Source organism: Tamandua tetradactyla, chromosome 23 (genome assembly GCF_023851605.1).
Source record: "Tamandua tetradactyla isolate mTamTet1 chromosome 23, mTamTet1.pri, whole genome shotgun sequence".
Lineage (NCBI taxonomy): Eukaryota > Metazoa > Chordata > Mammalia > Pilosa > Myrmecophagidae > Tamandua > Tamandua tetradactyla.
This window is the reverse complement of record NC_135349.1, coordinates 54,880,229-54,903,733: the sequence shown is the minus strand read 5'-3', so window position 1 is coordinate 54,903,733 and position 23,505 is coordinate 54,880,229. Positions and strand designations below refer to the sequence as shown.

General features: G+C 52.4%; 2 protein-coding genes across 12 annotated transcripts in view; both read left to right on the top strand.

Annotated features, from left to right (window-relative positions):
* The first annotated feature begins 142 nt into the window (after window positions 1-142).
* On the top strand, window positions 143-7,879 carry AMDHD2 (amidohydrolase domain containing 2). 4 transcript variants are annotated; one of them, XM_077142096.1, is made up of 11 exons: window positions 143-256; window positions 357-493; window positions 572-711; window positions 5,716-5,770; window positions 5,874-6,086; window positions 6,160-6,248; window positions 6,340-6,484; window positions 6,554-6,661; window positions 6,788-6,856; window positions 7,226-7,327; window positions 7,605-7,879. In XM_077142096.1, the coding sequence occupies exons 1-11, from the start codon at window positions 174-176 to the stop codon at window positions 7,691-7,693; spliced, it is 1,230 nt and encodes a 409-aa protein (XP_076998211.1). In that variant the 5' UTR covers window positions 143-173; the 3' UTR covers window positions 7,694-7,879. The 4 variants fall into 4 exon arrangements, with proteins under 4 accessions (XP_076998211.1, XP_076998213.1, XP_076998212.1 ...); XM_077142098.1 differs by lacking the exon at window positions 5,874-6,086; XM_077142097.1 differs by lacking the exon at window positions 6,554-6,661.
* Window positions 7,880-12,476: 4,597 nt separating this feature from the next.
* PDPK1 (3-phosphoinositide dependent protein kinase 1) overlaps window positions 12,477-23,505 on the top strand; it is a 118,705-nt gene continuing 107,676 nt past the window's right edge. For 4 of the 8 annotated variants that reach the window (XM_077142086.1, XM_077142082.1, XM_077142091.1 and 1 more), the window contains exon 1: window positions 22,052-22,181. In XM_077142086.1, coding sequence (XP_076998201.1) covers window positions 22,158-22,181 — 24 coding nt within the window. In that variant the 5' untranslated portion in view covers window positions 22,052-22,157. Of the gene's footprint in view, window positions 12,684-22,051; window positions 22,182-22,502; window positions 22,712-23,505 lie in introns of those variants that run through there. The other 4 variants (XM_077142089.1, XM_077142083.1, XM_077142084.1 and 1 more) reach the window with 2 other exon arrangements.

Genomic DNA, 23,505 nt, shown 5'->3' with positions numbered 1-23,505 from the left:
TGTCTTGGCTCGTGGGGTCCGCGGGAGCGTGCGTGCGTGCGTGCGTCGTGGGCGGGGCCTGGCGCGGCGTCCCCGCTGGCAGTCACGTGGGCGGCGGGGCCTCGGTCACGTGCACACTGCAGTCAGCTGAGGGTCACGTGGCGCCCATCCGGCCGCCGCTGCGGCGACTGAGGATGGGCGAGGAGCCGGGCGCGGCGCGGGCCCGGGTGCTGCGCTTCACCAACTGCCGCCTGCTGCGTGGAGGGGTGCTGCTCGGGTGGGCCGCTCGCGGGGTCGGGCCGGCGCGGGGGCGCCGCTCGGGGTGGGAGGGGTGGGCGGCGGGGGGCGGCCGTCCGAGCCTGGCCCGCTGTGCGCAGGGACGACCTGTGGGTCCGCGAGGGCCGGATCCTGGACCCGGAGAAGCTGTTTTACGAGGAGCGGCGCGAGGCTGACGAGCAACGGGACTGCGGGGGCTGCATCCTGGCGCCCGGCTTCATCGACGTGCAGATCAACGGTGCGGCCCGGCGCGGGGCTTGGGGGCCCCGGGGAGGGACCCGTAGCCTCGTGCGACCCTTTTCCTCTACGACCCCAGGCGGATTTGGCGTCGACTTCTCTCAGGCCGCTGAGGATGCGGGCTCGGGGGTCGCGCTTGTGGCTCGGAGGATCCTGTCGCATGGAGTCACCTCGTTCTGCCCCACGTTGGTCACCTCCCCGCCGGAGATTTATCACAAGGTGAGCTCGGGCTTCGCTAACGCGCGCGGCACCCCTCCTCCTCCCACCCCCATCCCCGCGCCCCGCCTCCTCCCTGGTCATCTTCGCTCCCCGGGCCTGGCCCTCTCCCTGCCACACCCCTTCCCACCTCCCCGCTTCCTTGAGCAGGGTCACTGGGGCTTTCTTGTTGCGTCGTCCAAGAGTTGCTCCTCAGGCTTGTCCTCCCTAACCTGTCCATGGTATGTGATTCCGCTGGCCTTACTTTCCAGAAAACTTCATGGTCTACTTCGGGCGGTAACGATGCTGCTCTTGTTTGCAGGCCCCTTCCCCCTTTTCCACTTTCTTTCCTACCGAATTCCAAGATTCTATTTTTTAAAAATTGTTGTCAATGCATGATCTTCACGTAGAAGTTTTTACCACATTTATCATGCTCTCTGGTCCTCTGTGCTATTTTGAGCCATTTGAGAGTAGGTTGCACCTGTCATGCCTTTTAGTATTTAATTGTGTAGTTAAAAATGTAGATGCTTTCTTACGCAGCCATAATACAGTAAGTGTAGGAATGAGCACTGTCACAGCACTTCAGCTTGCCATCTATATTCCAGTTTTGTCATCTGTCCCAGTGACGCCCTTTAAAGCATGTTCTTTTGTACCAGGATCAGCATTGCCTTTCTGCCTTTTGCTAGCCCTCCCTGGTGAGTAGGAGGAGTCAGCAGAGGCACTGTGCTGGGTGGAATGTGGGATCTGAATCCAGGCTTTCTGGCTTTGTTCCAGGCCTCCTGAATTCACTGACCAGCTGTCAGACTCAGGACAAGTCTTGATTCCTCTCTAAAGTGACAGTTCTAGTAGTCGTCCATTCCTAGGACTGTTGGGCAGATGGTGCTGTGCTCTTTGCACATTAAGCCTTTAAATATCATTTGGGATTTCTTGTTGAAAACCCCCCTGCTCTCCCAGCACAGTCCACAAATCAAAAAACATAGTCATCTTCCTGCCACAAACTGGTAACCTAGCTTTGCATTTTCTCCACTGGCACTGGCCTGTGGTTCACCATGCATGGGATCTGGAACCATGTCCCCTCTCTTTCATCCCCTTTCTCCTTCCCATCTTCTCAGTCTCCACTACTGAGGCTTAATGACTGTTGGAGCCCCCTGACTTCTTCCTGGGCTTTGGGCTTACCCTTCCAGCCCTGCCTGAGTGGCCCTAGAATCCAAGACATTTCCTTTGACTCATCTGCAGGATTAGAACCATCCTCTTTAGCATTCCCTTTCCTGCCTGTTTAGCCTCTTGTCACTGCCCTGGCCACATTCCCTCTCATGCCCCCATGTCCTCTGTCCAGGCTGTCTCTGCCTTGCTGGGTTTGCACAGCTGCCCAAGTGTTCTTGCCTCCCCTGTGAGGTTTGGTCCTCCTGTCTCTCCTGGCAGCACGGCTGATCGTTATGATGCTATTGGGTCCCCCTTTCTTAGGAAAAGGAGTTTCTTGCTGGTAGGATGTATCTTAAGTTTTTTCTTGGCACTCATCACAGTCCAGGTACTTTGACAACCCCTCCCTTGATAAAATAAGTGCTTGTAGAATGGCGACAAGATAAGCAGAAAGTAAACTGATAGATGGTAGAAATCATGGAGGACTTTGGATGTGAAGAATTTAATACCAGCTTCTCCCCTGCCATCAGCGCCCCCCTTCCTCCTGGCCCATTCACATGGCGTGTCGTTGCATTGCTGCCTGCCAGAAGTTATCCAGCTCACATGTCATGATGTTCTGGTCCATTAGGACCATGTGCTGTTTTCTGGGGTGTCCTCCTCGAATCCTGCCTTTTGCTATCCTTCCAGAAGGCAGCTTAAATCTTAATGTTCCCCTGTCACATCTCCTGTCTCCTCAGCCAGGGTGAGGTGCCTCTCCAGGTCTTAGCCAGGCCCTTTGCTTGTGGCCCCACATGCCCGCCTCTAGTTAAATTTTCCAGCTTGCCTGTCCCATATGTGGCTCGTTCCCCTCACTCTCAGGGTGTCATTCATTCTGTTTTCCCTTTTACTACTCAACTTTGGAAGGCTGATCAGAGGTTTCAAGGGGCTGAGGGGAAGGGGAAATAGGGAGTTACTGCTTCGAAGGCACAGAGATTTGGTTTGTGGTGATAAAAAGGTTTGTAACGGATGGTGGTGATGGTAGCACAATGGCGTAATTAATGCTGTTGAACTTCATACTTAAAAACAGTTGAAACAGTAAATTTTACAGTACATGTCTGTTATTGCAATTGAAGAAAATAAATCAAGGAAATAAAAGATTATAAACTCAATTCTGGGACAATGGTGGCTCAGTGGCAGAGTCCTCGCCTGCTGTGCCGGAGACCAGGGATTGTTTCCCGGTGTCTGCCCATGTGAAAAAAAAGAAAAAAGCTCGGTTCTGGAGAAACTCAGCCGTTACCTTTTTTCCGATCTTTGACAAGGTTGTACAACTGGAAGGAAAAGGCATCCTGGCAGTGTGCTTGTTTCCTTCCCCAGGGGTGACCACCCTCAAGCCCTTAGCTGGTTCTTCTGGAATTTGTCTCCATAGCTCTCTGTAACATGTTTGGATTCCTACTTGAATTTCCCATTTAGGGTAATATCTGTTTGCTTCCCACGAGGAAAGAGAAGGAGTCTCTCTCTTTCAGTCCCTTGCTTATGCCCTTCATGTGCCCTGGCCCTTCCCAGGAGTGACCTCTGCTTGTGACTGGGTCAGCCACGGAGATAAGTGGTGGTCAGGGCCATGTAGGACTTACATGAGCTTGCCATGTCAGACCTTGGGACTGCATTTCCTTACCTGCCTGCTCTGTGTTTCTGGGAGTTGATATTCTGTGTTTACCTAGTTCTCTTATTTACTAATTCATCCCTCAGGCTTCCTGCCAATTGTCTCATGCTCCTCTCAGGCCATGTAGACATGCACGAGTTCTATCAGTCTTCTCTTCCTGCAGAAGCCTCTGGGATTTGTTCCCTGCAGCACTGGCTGCCCACATCATAGGCCAAGCTGACCTGGGAACTCCTTCCATTCGCCTGGGGAGTCTTTTCTGTGGGTCTCCTGTATCTTCCTCTTTCCTGGTTTACACCTTCATTTTGGTGGAGAACATCCTCCAGCGGCTTCCAGAGAAAGGGGTCATGGGAGGTAAATGTTTTGAGATGTTGTGGGTCTTTATCTTGACTGCCAGCTTGGCCGGGTGAGAAGTCTAGGTTGGAAGTCACTTTTCTCCAGAATTTTTAAAGGCATTTCTGTGTTGTCTTTTAACTTCCAGGATTCTGATGAGAAGTCTGAAGCCATCTGACTCCTGATCCTTTGTGTGTGACCTGTGTCTTCTCTCTGGAAGCTTGTGGGATCTTTTCTTTTGTCCTTGTGTTCTGAAATCTCAGGAGGATGAGCTGGGGGGTGGGGACTCTTTTCACCCATCAGCAGGCCCTGTTCACCTGGAAACTCAGGTTTTTGTTTGTTAAATTTTCTCAAAGGATTTTACTGGTGACTTTCTCCCTTCCATGTCTGTTGTCTTTTTCTGGAAGTCCTGCTGGTCACTGCTGGGCTTCCCAGACTGCATGTCTCATTTTTGGGTCTTGTTTCCTTTCTCTCTTGAGTCTACTCTTTGGATGTTTCTTCAACTTGTGTTTTCTAGTTTTTCTATTGTTTTTTTTGTTTTGTTTTGTTTTTGCCTTAATGTACTCGTATTTTTACTTTTGAGGAGTTTGCTTTCTCCCCTGAGTTCCTTTTTTTATCACAACCTGTTCTTGTTTCCTGAGTGCAAGACCCCGTCCTGCCCTGAGGGCGTTATTGTTGGTTCTCTTCAGGGTTGGTTTCCTTGCCCCCTGTTGGTTTCATCCGTCGTCTCTGATGGCCTCTATCCTTCATTCTGGAGGCTGTCCCCAGCAGAACCTTGGCTGTGTGCTCTGAGTTCAGGACGCCTGCTGGTAGCACCCAGACTGGGGGTGGCTTCCTGGGGAGACTGTGAGGTCAGCAGACTCTGAGGTTGGTGGTCTCTAGGTCCCTTTGCTTGGGCTGGTCAGATTGCCAGAGAAGAGTCTTCTGTCTTACCCTGGGGGAACAGGTCTGGCTGAGCACTGCAAGGGGGGCAAGTTTCCACCTAAAGCATATTGCTTCCCCCTTGTTATCCAGTTGTCCAGTGTACCTCTAGCCCAGAGACCCTCTAGAGAGGTAGAGCCTGGCCAGGGGCTTGGCTGTGCATACCAGGGCAGGTGTCTGGGGGCCCAGCTACTCCTTAAGCAAAGCTCCTTGTTGTATGTCCTTCCATGCCCTGTGGCCCTGGCTGTGGGAGGTTGCTCTTGGCTTTCCCTGCTGAGTCGCCTTCCCACAGGGGCCCTCCATCGGCTTGTCTAGCTTCCAGCATCTGTCTGCTCCTCCTCATTTTCTGCTACCTACTGGGTTTAAGCCTTTAAAATAGCTCTTTGTTTTCACCTGGGAAGTTTGGGGTAAGTGCAGCCATCTTTGCCTCAGGGACTCTTTCATCACCCCATCCGTAAAGGAGGGGCCTGGGCTCTGCCTGCTAGTCTTGGCGATGTGCTGTATGAAAGGACCCGCTACTCTTCCCATGACATTGGTCACCTCCCTGATTATGTCCAGGTTCCACGGCACGTTGGGCCAGGTGGTCTGTGCCGGGGCCCTTGCTCAGACCTCGGGGGCCGTTCCCAAGTATACCCGGCTCTTCTCTGAGCCCCTGATCTGCCCCTCCTTTGCCTGGATAACTCTCCTTCTTCTCCTTCTGGCCCTACACCCTTGTACCGTACAGAGGCCAGGCTCACCCCTCTTGGGGTCCTGGGGGCCTTCAGGCTGCACCCACTGGGGCCTGGGGTGAGCTGCCTGAGTGCGAGGGCTGCGCTTTGTTGGGGCCCTCCACCCACCCCTGACTCCTGAGGGGAGCCCAGCAGGGCCTGGGCTGGGCACTGGGTGTTGGCTGTGGACTCTGCACTCGGCTTGGCTCTGAACTCTGACCTTGGCTGGACTGTGACCTCTGGATGCTGGGCCGCTGGGGGGGCAGGCCTTTAACCACTGGTTCCCCCCAGGTCCTTCCTCAGATCCCGGTGAAGAGAGGTGGTCCCCATGGGGCAGGGGTCCTCGGTGAGTGGCAGTCCCCTCTCCAAACATGTCCAGCTGGGGAGGGGGGGGGCGATAGGGGGGCTGTGGGTGGAGCCACCTGCTGGAGGGTCTCCTCCCCACCCAGGGGTGCACCTGGAGGGCCCGTTCATCAGCCAGGAGAAGCGGGGTGCACACCCCGAGGCCCACCTCCGCTCCTTTGAGGCCAACGCCTTCCGGGATGTGCTGGCCACCTACGGGCGCCTGGACAATGTGCGCCTCGTGACGCTGGCCCCCGAGCTGGGCCGCAGCCGCGAGGTGATCCGGGAGCTGACAGCCCGTGGCGTCTGCGTGTCCCTCGGTGAGGGGCCAGCCGGGGGCTGGGAGGGGCCCGGGCCATGCAGGGTCTGAATGCCCGACCCCGCGGCCTGCAGGACACTCGGTGGCTGACCTGTGTGTAGCCGAGGAGGCGGTGCAGAGCGGGGCCACGTTCATCACCCACCTCTTCAACGCCATGCTGCCTGTGAGTGGTGCCTGGCTCTGGGTAGGTGGGTGGGTGGGCGGCCCCCAGGGACTCCTGCTGTCACTCACGGTGTCATCCCCACGCCGCCCAGTTCCACCACCGAGACCCGGGCATTGTAGGGCTCCTGACCAGTGATCGGCTGCCCCCTGGCCACCGCATCTTCTACGGGATGATCGCCGACGGCATCCACACCAACCCTGCTGCCCTGCGCATCGCCCATCGGGCCCACCCCCAGGGTGAGCGGCCGGATGGGGCAGGGAATGGTGGTGGGTGGCTGGGCAGGTCCTCATGCCCCTCCCCCACAGGGCTGGTGCTGGTCACTGATGCTGTTCCTGCCTTGGGTCTGGGCAATGGCCGGCACACGCTGGGGCAGCAGGAGGTCGAGGTGGACGGGCTGACGGCTTACGTGGCAGGTCAGCCCCCTCTGCCCCTAGATTGGCCCTCCTGCAGACTGCTGCTATGGGAGGTGCATCGGTGTCCCTCCTACTTCCCGGTGGGCAGCTTCAGGCTCACCCCGAGCCGGCCCTCTCTGCACTCAGGCACCAAGACACTCTGTGGCAGCATAGCCCCGATGGATGCCTGCATCCGGCATTTCCTGCAGGCGACAGGTCAGCATGCCAGGGCTGGGGACGGGGAGGGCAGAATGGGGACCAGCCAGGGTGCTGGTTCCACATGCCTTGCCTGTCCCGTGTCTGTGGTGGTGCACAGGGACCAGCACTGGGCCCTGCCTCTGAGGAGGTCCCTGAAGGGAAGCGGGTGGCACACAGGCCTCAAGTCCAGGGCGACGAGGCTGTGAAGCTGGGACCCAGGTGCCGAAGGCATCAGGAGAAGGGCCTGGCCAGGTCCTTGTGGGAGGCGGGTGGCACTACTTGGCCAGGCAATAAGCTGGTCCTCTGGTTGTGTGTGTGTGTGTGTGTGTGTGTGTGTGCACCCACGCGTGTGCTGGGGGTCGTCACCACCTTATGTCCCCTGAGCAGGCTGCAGTGTGGAGTCGGCCCTGGAGGCTGCGTCCCTGCACCCTGCCCAGCTGCTGGGCCTGGAGAAGCGCAAGGGGACCCTGGACTTTGGTGCTGATGCAGGTGAGGGGCCAAGGCAGGGGGCCCAGCAGCCTTCACCCTACCCAAAGGCCCAAGGGTGTATGAAGGCCCATGGCAGGGCCTGGGCCAGCGGGTGGGGGTTTGCCCCCATTCCCTGCTCTCAGCCAGCCCTACCTGGCCCCTGGCCCTTAGGCCAGGTTCCATGGCCTGTCCATCTGCTGATGGGGGTCTCGTTTCCCCTGCCTTTGGGTTGCGGGAGATGGCTCGTGGTGAGCTATGGTCCTACCCTGACCCCTTCTCATGACCGACTCCCACCCAGACTTCGTGGTGCTGGACGATGCTCTCCACGTCTGTGCTACCTACATCGCTGGCGAGCTGGTGTGGCAGGCGGAGGCAGCCAGTCAGTGACTGGGGACCCTGCTGGACAGGATGCTCGGCCTCCCTGGATGGACACCAACAGGGCTGGGCCACCGGCCCTCAGGGAGCTGGTCTCTGGGGAGCAGGGTGGGTGGACCTCCTTTAGTGGCTACCCATTGCCTTGTACTGCCCCACTGCTGACAAGGGGGCACTGCATAAAACACTCACCCAGCAGGGTCTGCCTTGTCTCGAGTTTTGCTTGCATCCCAGCAGGGCTAGTCCTGGAGCTGTCACCCTGGTGGGCCTCCTGGAGGTGGTGTCTGTATTTTGGGGTAGAAGTAGCATTCCAGCCTGTTGGGCCCAGTGGAGCAGACACAACTGGTGTGTTAGGAGCCTGCATCCTCACAGGAAGAAGTCTGGACTGACTCCCTAGGTCTGGGTGGGGAATGAGGAGGGGGACGGTAGCAGAGGTAACCCCTCTAGTGGGGAGGACGTCCTCAGAAGCACAAGTCTTGTCTGGATGTTGTAAAGGTGCGGTGACAGCACTGGTGGGGGTCTCTGCAGCCAAGCATGTGTCCATCTTCGTGTCCCATACGCTTACACTGCACTGCTGTGAGCTGGGCGGGCAGAGTGGAGGCTAAAGCTCTAGTTCTGGGTGCGGCCTGGGCCCATCTCCCCCCAACTTTCCTATCCTCAGGACACCCTGAATTGGGCCCAGACCTGTCCACTGCTCCTTGGCCTGCCTGGCTTGCCCAGCTCTTGGCCCTACCCTCTGAGCCCATCATGGTGTCTTTTCTCAACAACCGAAGTCCTGTCCCGGTCTCCTGTGCCTGGAGTTTGTTAGCTGTGGGTTCACTTCCCCTGTGTTGAGCCCGGCTGACAGTCTCCCAGGGTGGCACCAGGGTGGGGTGGGCAGGGCCTTGGGGGCCTTTCTCTGAGCTTGACCAGGATATGGGGTTGGGGTAGGGCACTGTCAGATCTGGGGTGGGTGGCGGCTTGATTTTCTCCCCAGCTGGGTCCTGGGGCAGGGGGCAACCGGAACTCAGATGTCTTACAACAGGCTCTCACATGGGGCAGTCCCTGCAGCCTTTGCAGCAGAGCCCAGTAAAGGGTGTACGGCTGCGACATGATGCCAGCAGTTGCCGACTGCTATGCATGGTGAGCGCAGGCAGCCTGGGGAGAGCAGCTCCCTAACGCAGGGCTGGGGGCACGAGGGGCCCAGCATCGATCCTCTGTACCCCTGGAGAGCACCCCCAGCTCAGGAAAGCCCAGAGGCTCCTGTGTCATGCTGGTGGCTCTGGGAGGCACAGGGCACAGTGGTGGGCTGTGCTTGGACAGCTGTGCACCCAGCACGCTCGTCCTGTAAGGTTTGGGGCCTGTGTCCGGGCTCACCGCGGTGGCGGGAGCTAGCAGGCCCCTGGGGCTGGGGTGTGGGAGGTTTGGGTTGATCTCAAACGCTGGGAGTTGGGATTTATCTCCTGTAAGGTGTTTCCATTTTCAGTGGAACTTGAGCTTGCTGCATGGGCAAAGGCCACGGGGCCTGTGAAAGCAAGAAGACTGGGAGGGGCTGGTGGTGTGACTGGAAACAGTGGAGGGGAAGGGAAGAACTTGTGTGGGTGTGAACTGGGGGAGAGGGGTGGCACCCAAGTGGCTGCTGAGACCCGGGGTGGGGTTGGGGGCAGCTGCGGGCGATGTTCACCGTGGAGGTGGGACTTGATTGAGGCTCTGAGACATCCTGGTAGGGTGTGAGATGGACCCTGGGCGTGCTGGCAGCGTCTCCTTCGCGGTTTGGTTTGCTGGGCATTTCCTCGTGGGTGGAGGCATCGCAGGGATGGGGTTGGCGGTAGCGGCAGTGGAGGAGGCCGCGTGCCAGTTCCCGCACCTGCTGTGCGCGGCGCCGGGGCGGGACCTGGGCCTCCTGGCGGCCGGGCTCGGGTGTGCGGGGTGGGCGGGACGGCCTTGAGCTCGGGCCGACGTGGCTCGGTGCGTGGCCGCTGGCAGCGCGGCAGTTGCTCCGTCTCCCGCAGCCTCGAGCTCCGCGGAGGGGCCGAGGCGGTGCGTGCCTGGCGCCTCGCGATGGTGTTCCTGGGATGCTCCCGGGCCGGGTGTGCGGCCTCGGGAGCCTGGCCCGGCAGAGGGAGGGGCGCGGGGGGTGCAGGGCGGTGGGCGGCGGGGCCCTGGCGGCGCGGGTGGGGCCCGAACCCCGTCGCAGTGGAGCTTGGCCATCCCTTGCCGCGAGTCTCCAGCCGGCTGGGCCAGGCGCCGGGTCAGCACGGACCTGCAGGGCGGGGGCGGCGGAACCAGGCTCCTTCCCGGACGGGCCAGGGCTGGGGACCAGGCAGACGCGCCCTCGGGAAGGGGTGGCAGAGCTGCGCCCGCGCTCCCCCCGCTCAGGGGGCGCCACCTGAGCGCAGTGACGCCGGCCGCATGGGAGCCGAGCCCGGCACCCCTCCCGGCTACAAGCTTGGGACTTGGGTGGTGGTTCCCCCAAGCCTCCTCCTAGCGCGGAGTCGCCGCTCGGCCCCCATGGCTGCTCCCTGGGCACTTAGGGCCATCCGGCTTGGCCCTGCTTCTCTGCAGCCCCCCGGAGGCTCTGTCACCCTTCACTGCCCCCCCCAGCCACGTGCCAGCGCGTGTGGCCCCTCATCTGGTCCTCTGACTTTTACCACAGGTGTTTCTGTACTAGATGGGATTGCAGGTTCATATGACCTTTATATTTTTTTTAAGTGAACAATGGGAAGAGCCTAGGAGCAGGACATGTGGGTTCGTCTCACTCTAACAAGGTTTTGAGGGGCTCTGTATAGTTGTTCCACGATTTACTAACCGGATCCCATTGCCAACCTCGCTAGGCTCCCTCCATCGCCCACCCCTGCGTGCCCTTGGAAGGGCCTACCGTGCAGATGATGGGTGGGGAACTGGAAGGTTCCAGACCCAGGCCCAGCTGGGTGGTGGGAGGGAAGCTCGGGGTGGGCACTCCCCTTGTGGTCCCTGGGGAAGGGTCTACTTTGGCTTCCTTTTGGTTGCAGGAAGAAGTTACCACCAAGTTAGTGACTTAAAACAAGTCAACTTTTTATCTTTCGCTTCTGGGAGGGGACCAGAGACTGACGTGGGCCCACAGAGCTAAAGCCAAGGTGATCACTGTTCCTTCTGGGGGGCTCTGGTGGAGAATTCATTTTCTTGTTCCCCTCAAGCTTCCAGAGGCCACCAGTGCTCCTTGACTTGTGGCCTCTTCCACCTTCACAGCTGGCAGCAGCCAGGTGAGGGTTTTGCTGCACATCTGTGTTGGCGGACACTGATTTTGCCTGCCTCTTCCTTCTTTTAAAGGACTTTTGTGACTACGCTGGGTTCACCTGGATTCAACTTCCCGATTTGAATGTTAGCTAGTGGCAACCTCACTTACACCTCCAGCGCGACTCCCCCTTTCCATACGCTGTATCACAGGTTCCGAGGATTGGGATGGGGACATCTCGGGAGGGGCAGACTCGGGTCTGACGGAGACACTGTATTTCTGTCACCAGTGGGTGAAGGCTCCCATTGCCCTCCATCCCTGCCAACAGTCTTTGAATTTTTATCAACTTGCAGAATTAGGCCATTTTATAGCTGGGGAATGTGAAGTTCGGGAAGGGCGACTTACTTCCCTGAGGTCCCACATAAATGTCTGTTTCTTGATGCTTGGTGCAATTCTTTTCTTGCTTAGCACATTTATATGGGAGGACACTTGGAAACCATTCTATTACTTTGGCATCTTCTGTCCATCCATCCGTCCACCTCCTATCCCAGCCTCTAGCAATACATTTGGAAAGCGTCACGTGTGGTGATCCAGGACTTTAGGGGACCATGACCATCATTTCTTGAGAGCCCGTTGTCTCCTAGCTGGGTGTGTCCTGTCTGTCTCTCTGCCTCCCTTTCTGTGCCCGCCCCCCGTGGTGTGTGATCCAGACCCCACCAAGAAGCGGCAGGCACAGCCTAAAACTGTAAACTGGGCTGCGAGCCTTGCCTGTCAGGCCCTTCCCTGGGTTTCCAATTCAGTGCTTTTGTTCGCAAAGCCTCTGGTGGTATAGACTGGCCTGCTCGTGTCTTCCCTTGCCTCTCTCCCTCCCTCCCTCCCTCCATGAGGATCCCAACTCTGCCCATGGCTACCTATGGTTGCCAGCCTCCAGGATGGCCCCCAATGACCCCCTGGGTATTCCCACCCTGGCAAGTCCTCTCCTGACGTGCCAGGGTTAGTTTGCATGAAGAGTGAAGAAGTGATGGTGCACCACTTCCCAGGGCTGGTTACAAAACCACTGGGGTTTCCCTCTTGGGCAGGCACCCTTTTGGAGCACTTGCTGGGGGGAAAGCCAGCTGCCCTGTCACGCAGATGCCCTGCCAGCCACGTGGAGAAGCTCGGCAAGGGACAGCGGTCTCTGCCTGGCAGCCTTGTAAACAAGCCTGCCTGGAAGTGCATCTTCCAATCTCTGTCCTGCCTTTGGATGGCCTGGCTCTGGTGACAGCTGGGCCACGGGCTCCTGAGACGGCCCAGCCATACGACTTCTGTGCAGACCATGTCATGTGAAGTGTTGTATTTAGCTGCTGGATTTTGGGGTGACTTGTTATGTGGCGATAGATAGCACACACACTGCCTGGGTGGGCCTTGGCTTCTGAAGCTCGGTTACCTCTCATGCCTTGAGGATCATGGAGCCAGGGATGAGGAAGGCGTGGGGTGGCTCAGGCCGAGTGCAGGCGCGGGGCCTGGTTTGCAGGCAGTGAGCCACACACGCGTATGAGGCCGCTGCCTGGCACCCCCTGGGGCTCCTGGGCAGAGCATGACCTCACAATCCCAGGCCACGACATCACCCATCTAGCCCAAAGCCACCCCAGGCCACCCGCAGAAGCTCTGGGCAGGGCAAGAGGAAGAGGCAGATGAGAGCCAGGGAGGCCCCTCCCCTGCCAGGCTTCCGATGAGCTGCCCTGGGCTAGGGGACGCCACCTCCTCTCCTGCCTGTTGTCCTGGGACGGGCAGCTGAGCCCAATACAGAGGGAATTTGCTGCCGCTCCTGAGGTGAGAGCAGCAGCCTGGCCCGGCCTGGGCTCTGCACCCAGCTGCCACCAAGGCCCGGGGGCTTCCGTTCTGCCTTCATGCCGCCCAGCTGCATACGTGCTTACATGTTCACACGTACTTGGGTTGTTTGAAAACATTTGTTGGATCTTTTCATAATTTTTGTTCTGTAACTTGCTTCCTTAATGTTACTCTCTCTGAATTTTCTCTTACTCTGTTAGAACATTGCCCTGTTTTATTTTCAATACCTACACAGAATTTGCCAGGATGAACATACTATTCTTTGTTTGACTGTTCTCCTGAGGATAAGTATTTGGATTGTTTCTCAGTTTTTTTCCGTGGATGTTAAAGCAATACTGCCACAAATATTCTTGTCCACTTTGTGAAATGAGTGAGAGCTTCTCAGAATTCCCAGTAAGAAGATAGGCTCATTTTTACTGATTAACGTGTGTAGCACTAAGAAGCCAAATAAAATAGCTTGTAATGAAAAACAGCAGCCCTGTCTCATCCTCCTTACATCCCACTTACTATTGTTCAAAAGCATTTTTCCTTGTAGTTATGTCTATCATTCTAAATAATATGCTATGTCTTGATTCATCATCTGTTGTCATTAGCTATTGCCTTTCTTTTAGAAGAGGGGGGCATGAGCTGCACCCCAACCCCCACCCCGCTCCTGTCCCTTCTCCTGCCAAGGTGTAGTGTAAGTGCCAGGTGGATCAGTGTCCGAGATATGGGAGTTGGGATAAGTGGGGCTTCCTTTCTGCTACAGCTGTCTTTATCATTTTTGATAATATTTTTGGGGTCACCTAGAAGCCTGCTCTGTCAGGGCCTGGGTGCCCACTGCTGACAGCTCTTACCCTGAGATTTGTCTTCCTCATCCATTTAAAAAGACAATTCATCCCCCTGTGCTCCTGAGACCCACTTACCTAGTCTCTTTCTTCCCCACAGCTCTTTTCATTTTCTGACCTACCACATGATTTTTTTTTTTTTATGTTTGCTTCTCCCACTCCCCCACCCCGCCCAGTCGCAGGTGAGTTCCGCAAGAGCAGGGGTTTTTGTGTTTTGTTCACGGGTGAACTCCTCCATGTCTAGCTCAGGACCTGGCACACGGAGGAGCGTCAATAAATTGTTGGTTAGACGGGTCCTGAGACTTCCCTTCACCATACTCCTGTGTGTTCTGTGGTTCCTCTCATTTCTTGGATCTTGATCCTCCTTTTTCTTTTCTTTCTTTCTTTTTTTTTTTTTTTAACTTTTTTTATTAATTAAAAAAATTAACAAAACATTTAGATATCATTCCATTCTACATATACAATCAGTAATTCTTAATATCATCATATAGTTACATATTCATCATTTCTTAGTACATTCCTTTTTCTTGATTTACTCCCTTTTTTGGTAGAGTGCATCCTTCAGCAACTTTATGAGAAATGCTGCTTGTGAGATCTCTGTAGTTGAATATACACATTTACAACCACACTTGGTATATAGTCTAGCAAGTTTCTTCACCTGAAAGATGGTAATGAATGTCAAGTAAGGTTGTGATAATAATTAAATGAAAATAAATCATAGAAAATTGTTAGCATTTTCTTAGGACAAGTTATCATTACTTGGTGAGGACTACAATAGAAAATAAGGTTGTTAGAAGGCAGTGGAGTACAAAAGCTAAGAGCTGGGCCCTGGCGTCAGTCAGGGCTGGGTTTGAATCCCGGGCTCGCTGACCTGCTACTTTGACCAAAGGCAGGTAAGTCGCTGAAGCCTTGGTTCCCTCGCGTGAAAAACTTCATGTGATTGTCTTCCCTGCCCCTTAGGGGGCTGCTGGGAGGTGAAATGAGCTGTCACTCCTCATGTGTGGTAGGGGTTATTGATGTAGGATAATTTCAGTGTCCTCGAATGTTGGCTTTGGCTTGGTGTGGTGGCAAGAGCAGATGTCTGTCCTTGGACTTGTCTTTGCCCGCTGAGGCCGAAGCGTCAACTGGGACCATTTCTCTGGAGCAGGGCAGACAAGTTGGCAGCATGTATCAAGAGCCTTGAGAGGCACACCTGCTTTCTGACCCAGCGATTCCAGATTCTAAGGGAGTAAGTGAGGGTGGGCCCTGTTTCACTCCAGGGCCCTGCTCAGTGTCCATGAAGATGGAGCTTGGTCTACGTATGACTCGGTAGACTTCGGGATGGGCATCTAATGGAGCTCTCGGCAGCCCTTTCGGCCCAGGGAGGAGGCAATTAAAGGCCAGAAGAGCTCTAAGAATACAGTGCTGTACTTTGTCAAGTGGAAAAAGCAAATATCCAAACAGCATGAAGAGACTGAGCCCTTTCGGGCGGTGAATTACATTTAGCTTCCTCTGTTATTGTTTCTTTTTTTCTTTTAACTTTTTTTATTAATTAAAAAAATTAACAAACAAAACATTTAAGAGATTCCATTCTACATATACAATCGGTAATTCTTAATATCATCACATAGTTGCATATTCATCATTTCTTAGAACATTTGCATCAATTTAGAAAAAGAAATAAAAAGACAACAGAAAAAGAAATAAAACGATAACAGAGAAAAAAAATTATACATACCATACCCCTTACCCCTCGCTTTCATTTACCACTAGCATTTCAAACTAAATTTATTTTAACATTTGTTCCCCCTATTATTTATTTTTATTCCATATGTTCTACTCTTCTGCTGATATAGTAGCTAAAAGGAGCATCAGACACAAGGTTTTCACATTCGCAGAGTCTCATTGTGAAAGCTATATCATTGTTCAATCATCATCAAGAAACATGGCTACTGCAACACAGCTCTACATTTTCAGGCAGTTCCCTCCAGCCTCTCCACTACATCTTGAACAACAAGGTGATATCTACTTAATGCATAAGAATAACCTCCAGGATAACCTCTCAACTCTGTTTGGAATCTCTCAGCCATTGACACTTAGTCTCATTTCACTCTTCCCCCTTTGGTCGAGAAGGTTCTCTCAATCCCTTGATGTTAATTCTCAGCTCATTCTAGGGTTTTTCTCAGTCCCTTGATGCTGAGTCTCAGCTCATTCCAGGATGTCTGTCCCACATTGCCAGGAAGGTCCACACCCCTGGGAGTCATGTCCCACACAGAGAGGGAAAGGGTGGTGAGACTGCTCGTTGTTTTGGCTGGAGAGAGAGGCCACATCTGAGCAACAAAAGAGGCTCTCTTGGGGGTGACTCTTAGGCCTAAATTTTAAGTAGACTTGACCTATCCTTTGTGAGGTTAAGTTTCATGTGAACAAATCCCAAGCCTGGGGGCTCAGCCTATAGCTTTGGTTGTCCACACTGCTTGTGAGAATATCAAGAATTCAACTTGGGGAAGTTGAATTTCTCCCCACTCTCACCATTCCCCGAAGGGGGCTTGCAAATACTTTTCCAGTCACTGATCAAATCACTCTGGGATTCATCAGGGCATCACTCTGGACAAACCAACAAAATCTCATATGCTACCTGAGATTCCAAGTACTTATGACATTCACTCAAACTATCTACATGAGTTATATTAGGAAATGCTCTAGTCAAAATATAAATTTTGTAACAAATAAACATTTTTTGCTTTAGTCTCACACATAAGGTGACATTTTAAAGTATTAATTATCTATTTTCAACACCCTGCAATAATGAAATTCCTTTGTTCTTCCTCAGGCAAAAACATTTCTTAAATTTGTACATTGTACATTTCACTATTATTATACACTCTAGGCATTCCTAGATTATACCATCTCGATCTTTACCATCTATCTTTCTTTCTGATTTCATTTATGTCCCCAGTCCTCCTCCCTCTATCATTCTCACATGCAGGTTCATTCAGTGTTTTAACATAATTACATTACTGTTAGGTAGTATTGTGCTGTCCATATCTGAGATTTTATATTCAGTCCTGTTGCACAATCTGTATCCCTTCAGCTCCAATCACCCAATATCTCACCCTATTTCTATCTCCTGATGGTCTCTGTTACCAAGGAAATATTCTAAGTTTATTCACTAACGTCAGTTCATGTCAGTGAGACCATACAGTATTTGTCCTTTTGTTTCTGGCTAATCACACTCAGCATAATGTGCTTAAGGTCCATTCATGTTGTTACATACTTCATAACTTTATTCTGTCTTACAGCTGCATAATATTCCATCTTATGTAAATGTCACAGTTTGTTTAGTCAAGTGTCTGTTGATGGACATTTTGGCTGTTTCCATCACTTGGTAATTGTTAATAATGCTGCTATAAACATGTAAATGTCCATTTGTGTCCTTGGCCTCGTGACCTTTGAGTAGAGACAGCATATAGATGGGTCCTGTTTTTTAAACCATTCTGCCAGACTATGTCTTTTTTTTTTTTTTTTTTTTTTTTTTAAAGGAAAGACAGAGAGAAGGAAGGAAGGAAGGAAGAAAGGGAAACATCTTTAAACATTTTCTTGTTTTATTGTATTCTGTTTCTCCGTTTTCGTTACATGGGCTGGGGCCGGGAATCGAACTGAGGTCCTCCGGCATAGCAGGCAAGCACTTTGCCCGCTGAGCCACCGCGGCCCGCCCCAGACTATGTCTTTTGATTAGAGAGTTTAATCCATTAACATTCAGTGTTATTACTGCATGGGTAGTACTTTCTTCTACTATTTTGCCTTCTGGATTTTATATGTCATATCTAATTTTCCTTCCTTTTACCTTTACTCATGGTCTTCCTTTCTACACTCTTCTCCACACTTCTCTCTTCTGTCTTTGTATCTGTCTCTAGTGCTCCCTTTAGTATTTCTTGCAGAGCTGGTCTCTTGGTCACAAATTCTCTCAGTGATTTTTTGTCTGAAAATATTTTCATTTCTCCCTCATTTTTGAAGGACAATTTTGCTGGATATAGAATTCTTGGTTGGCAGTTTTTCTCTTTTAATAATTTAATTATATTATCCCACTGTCTTCTCGCCTCCACGGTTTCTGCTGAGAGATCTGCGCATAGTCTTATTGGGCTTCCCTTGTATGTGATGGATTGCTTTTCTCTTGCTGCTTTCAAGATCCTGTCTTTCTCTGTGACCTCTGACATTCTGATTATTAAATGTCTTGGAGTACGTCTATTTGGATCTATTCTCTTTGGGGTGCGCTGCACTTCTTGGATCTGTAATTTTAAGTCTTTCATAAGAGTTGGGAAATTTTCAGTGATAATTTCCTCCATTAGTTTTTCTCCTCCTTTTCCCTTCTCTTCTCCTTCTGGGACACCCACAACACGTATATTCATGCGCTTCATATTGTCTTTCAATTCCCTGAGTCCCTGCTCATATTTTTCCTTTTTTTTCCCTATAGTTTCTGTTTCTTGTTGGATTTCAGATGTTCTGTCCTCCGGTTCATTAATCCTATGTTCTGCCTCTCGAAATCTACCATTGTAGATTTCCATTGTTTTTTTCATCTCTTCTACTGTGTCTTTCATTCCCATAAGTTCTGTGATTTGTTTTTTTAGGCTTTCAGTTTCTTCTTTTTGTTCCTTCCTTGCCTTCTTTATATCCTTCCTCAATTCATTGATTTGGTTTTTGATGAGGTTTTCCATGTCTGTTCGTATATTCTGAATTAGTTGTTTCAGCTCCTGTATGTCATTTGAATTGTTGGTTTGTTCCTTTGACTGGGTCAATTTCCTTAGTGTGATTTGTTATTTTTTGCTGGCGTCTAGGCATTTAATTACCTTAATTAGTTTATTCTGGAGATTGCTTTCACTTCTTTTATCTAGGGTTTTCTTGCTGGATGAATTTGTTGTCTATCTGTTCTTTGACATTCTGTTCAGCTTTATCTGGACCTTTAGCTTAAGTTTTGTTTAACAGAGGAGAATTTTTCTGTTCTTGTTTTCTTGTTTCTTGTGCTGCTTTCCCCTTCACACACTTAGGAGGGTCTGCTTAGATATTATAGATCCCAGCCAGATTTTCCCAGACCAAACTGGCTTCCTATCAGGAGGAAAGAGTCACCTGCATTGGTTTTCCCTGAGCATGAGACCCAGCAGGTTGAAAGACTTTCCTGTGAAGTCTCTGGACTCTGTTTTTCTTATCCTGCCCAGTATGTGGCGCTTGTCTGACTGCAGGTCCCACCAGCATAAGATGATGCGGTACCTTTAACTTTGGCTGGGGGTTTGTTGGAGACAGAGGAGAGGTTGTAGGCTGGTTTTAATGGCTTCAAATTACCAAGCACTGGTGTCTGAATTCCTTGATGGAGGGATTCCACCTGGGTGGGGCTTCACCCCTCCCCTGGGGAAGGCACAGGCTCCAGATAAGCCCCCAGAAGAGCTCACTTCTGCCTATGCCTGGGGCAGTTGCAGCCTGAAAAGTCCTGCGGCTGTATGCAGAGGCAGTCAAGCCTTTGTAGATATATAGCCACAAAAACCTGTTTCCTTCTTTCTTCCCCCCTTTTTCTGTCAGGCCTGCCCCCTTGGTGCCGGGGCAAAAATGAGCAACCTCCGCTTTGATTGGGTTCACCTAAGCTGGGGGCCTATTTTTAGTAGTCAGAATTTGTTAATTAGTTCCACAATTGGCGTTTGATTGTGCCCAGTCCCTGCTGCTGGTAAAGTCCTTTCCTTTCCCCTCTGGGAAGCGGCCTGTCGGGGAGGGGCGCTGGCCGCCGCAGCTTTGGGAACTCATGGTTTTGGGGGGTGCTCGTAGCCGGTCCAGCCGGTCCAGACTGGGGTACACTGTGTGTCCGGCCACCGACATGGCCCCAGGAGCTGTTCTGTACTGTTTCTGGTTATTTAGCAGTTGTTCTGGAGGATGAACTAAAATGCGCACGTTGTTAAGCCGCCATCTTGACCCGCGGAATCTGTTATTGTTTCTTAAGGTATCCTATGTGTCTAGATTCTTGTCCTGACACTTTGTGACCTCTGCTTCTTCGTCTGAAAAGTGGGGTGACAGTGGTGGGGGTGTTTGTGAGGGTAAATGGGTTTAGGCCTGAACATCCTTACTTAGAGTAAGCGCTGAATAAATGTTAGCAGCTACTACTCCTCTTGAACAATTCAGTCTAGCCACGTGGGATAATGGGTGAGTTTATTTCATTGTTATTACTCTGTGTTATCTAAAGGATCATTAAAAAAATTCAGATATATTGCTTTGGATATCGTGCTGGTTTGAAATGATGGATGTACCCTAGAAAAGCCACATTTTAAACCTAATCTCATTTTGTAAAGGCAGCCGTTTCTTCTAATCCCTATTCAGTATTGTATGTTTGAATCTGTAATTAGAGCATCCCCCTGGAGGTGGGATTTCATCAAGAGTGGTTGTTAAACTGGATTAGGTGACGACATGTCTCCACCCATTTGGGTGGGTCTTGATTAGTTTCTGCAGTCCTATAAAAGAGGAAACATTTTGGGGAATGAAGGAGAGAGCAGAGAATGCTGCAGCACCATGAGGCAGAGAATCCACTAGCCAGCAACCTTTGGAAATGAAGAAGGAAAATGCCTCCCGGGGAGCTTCATGAAATAGGAAGCCAGGAGAGAAAGCTAGCAGATGACGCTGTGTTCGCCATATGCCCTTCCAGCTGAGAGACAAGCCCTGACCGTGTTTGCCATGTACCTTCTCACTAGAGAGATAGACCCTGAACGTCATTGGCCTTCTTAAACCAAGGTATCTTTCCCTGGATGCCTTAGATTGGACATTTCTAAAGACTTGTTTTAATTGGGACATTTTCTCGGCTTTAGAACTGTTAACTAGCAACTTGTTAAATTCCCCTTTTTAAAAATCATTCTGTTTCTGGTATTTTGCGTTCTGGCAGCTAGCAAACTAGAACAGATACACACAAAAAACAGGTTATTTAGCACTATGAAAGCCTTAGGTTACAAGGATGATCCTAATTTGAAGACAGCATCATCATCAACAACAATAACAACCACAAAAATAAGAAATACATGCCTAGGCAAAGAAAAAAGTTCTGAGGATGTTCCTGGACTATTTGCAATGATGAGATGGCTTTGTTTTCTGCCTTATAAATGCGTCTTTATGACCAAAATGTCCTTCAATGCGTTCATTTTTTAAAAACATTTTTATTGTGAAATATAACATATACAAAGAAGCAATACATTTCAAAGTAGATTCTACAAATATTTATAGAATAGATTTCAAAGTTTGGTATGGGTTACAGATCCACAATTTCAGGTTTTTCCTTCTAGTTCCTCCAAGACACTGGAGACTAAAAGAAATAGCAACATAATGATTCAGCAGTCATACTCATTTGTTAAATCCTGTCTTCTCTGTTATACTCCTCCTCCTCCTTTGATCTTTCTCCCACTCTTCAGGGCTATTTGGGCTCTGGCCATTCCAACTTTTTTATGCTGGAAAAGGATGTCAACATAGGGGGATGGAACTAGTTGATGTTCTGGAGAGGCTGGGCCCTCTGGGTTTCAGGACTTATCTGGTCTAGGGACCACCTGGAAAGTAAACTTAGTGCAAGAAACTTCTGTAGGATCTCAAATAACAGCCCTGAATGTTCTTTAGGGTTAACAGGAATGGTGTTGGTTGGGGGTTGGCAAACCATTGCAATTCAGCAATATTTAGCTGAAGTTAGCTTAAGAGTAGTCTCCAGAATAGCCTCTAGACTCTATTTGAACTTTCATAGCAACTGATGGCTTATTTTGTTACATGTCTTTTCCCCCTTTTGGTCAGGATGGCATTATTGATCCCACAGTGCCAGGGCCAGATTCACCCTGGAAGTCATGTTTGGCCGTCCCAGGGAGACTTTCACCCTTGGACGTCATATTCCATGTAAGGTATTTTCTTTGCAGAGTTGGGCTTAGAAAGAGGCCACATCTGAGCAACCAAAGAGATTTTCTGGAGGTTAACTCTTAGGCATAACCATAGGTAGCCTTAGTTTCTCTTACATAAATAAGCTTCACAAGAGCTAGCCTCAAGATCAGGGGCCTGGCCTATTAACTTGGGAGTCCCTAATGTTTGAGTGTATTAGGGGTTTCCCAGGTGGGAAAGTTTAATAACGCATTCGTTTTTAACTAGAAAAGTTCCTCAAGGACCCGCCCTAGAGACGGTGCAGGGGTGAGAACCATGCTCCTTCGGTGCCTCCGGCGTGACCTTGGCCCAAGTCCAGGCCCCTCCGAGCCTCGGCTTCCCCAACTGCGAGCCCGGGATGACAGCTCGCCCTGTCCCCGCCCCGACTCGCAGACCCCGGGATTGGCCCACGCAGGTCCTCCCCTCGGCGGGGACCAGCCCTTCCCACCCGGCGGGCCCCAACCCGGAAGTGCGGCTCCCTGGGCGGGGGCGGGGTCGGCCGGGGCCGCGGTGGAGTGACGGCCTGTGCGGCCAATGGGAGAGGGCGACGGCGGCCGCGCAGCGGAAGTCCCGGCCAGCGTCGCGCGGGGGCGGGGCTGCGCCGAGGGCGGGGGGCGGCGGGGCGGGCGCAGGATGAGGGCGGCCATTGCTGGGGCTCCGCGGCGGGGAGGAGGACGCTGAGGAGGCGCCGAGCCGCGCAGCGCTGCGGGGGAGGGCCCGCGCCGACGCGGGGCCCATGGCCAGGACCACCAGCCAGCTGGTGAGTGTGCGGCGGCGGGGCGGGCGCGCCGGCCTCTGGGCCTCGTCGGGCCCGGCGGCCGCCCGGGCCCGGCGAGGCGGGGCGGCCCGGGGTCCCGCGGGCCGGGCGGCGCCTCACCTGGGGCCAGGCCGGGCGAGCCGGGCCGGGGGAGCGGGCGCCGGCCGGGGCGCCACTCGGCGGCTGCGGGGAGCCGGGCTGGCTGCGGCGGGCGCCGGCCCTGGCGGGGGACGCTGACAGACGCGCGGAGGGCGGGCGAGGCCGGGGAGGTGTCACCCGGCCCGGCGGGTGGAAGTGCCTGGAAAGTTTGTTTTCGGCGCGACGCGGCCTGGAGCCGGGCCTCCGGGATGCCCTTTCGGTTCTGCCCGCGAGGAGCCGCCCCGGGCCTTCACCTGGAACTACGTCCCGGCTCCCGGGCCGAGCAGCAGATGCAGGAGATGCGAGCGCTTGTCCCGAGCACCGGCTGCTCCCGGGATCTCGTTACCAGATTTTGAGTTCGGATAGAGCCCGATAAACTCGCCCTTCACGGCCAGGTGAGGGACTTTTGGGTGCTTTTACTTTTCCTACCTTGTGGCTCTGCTCCCGGCCTCAGGCTTCAGTGTTATGGGAAGCCCTTGGGAGCCGAGCTTGGACCTAGCACCGAAGGGAAAAGGAGCTTGACAGGTAGGAGGGGATTTTAGGGATAAAAGCAAACCAGTAACACTTGTTGGGTTAAGTGTTTTCCTGAAAGTATCACGAGTGTTTCTGTGTTTTCTCCCTGTTGCTAAAAGTATCTCTAGCGTGTTTATATCTTCACTCTGTTAAATTCTGGAGTTTGGGGAAGATGGTTGAAGAATTTTATATCTTACGTGTGAATGTGAAGTGAGTGGTGGAAGAAGTTTAGACATCCTGCAAAATTTGCTTTAAAAAGCAAATAAATTCCTTAATTGAAGGAACACCCATTAAGTTAACTTGTTCTCTTATCTTCCAGGACACCTCTTTACTGTAGGGATTCTTAACTTTTGGGGGGGTCAGTGGTAGGGCTCCTGGACCCCTTTGAGACATTGATGAAAGGTATGGGAAAGTGCGCTGAGGAAAGTACACAGCTGCACCAAATTCAGTTACTACTTGGGAAGGTTCCTGAACGTCCTGTCCTGCAGCTTCTTGGTGGTTAAGAACTCTGGTCTGTACAGATGGGCTAAACTGCATTGATCCAAAATCTGAAAGGAGGACCCATTTAGTTGAGGAAAATGGTGAAGGGTGACAGGGATGTCATTGATGGTTGCGACATGGGTGGCTATGCCCCGGGGGGCCTGGGCTGACGCAAAACTCTGAATCAGGCTGTTTG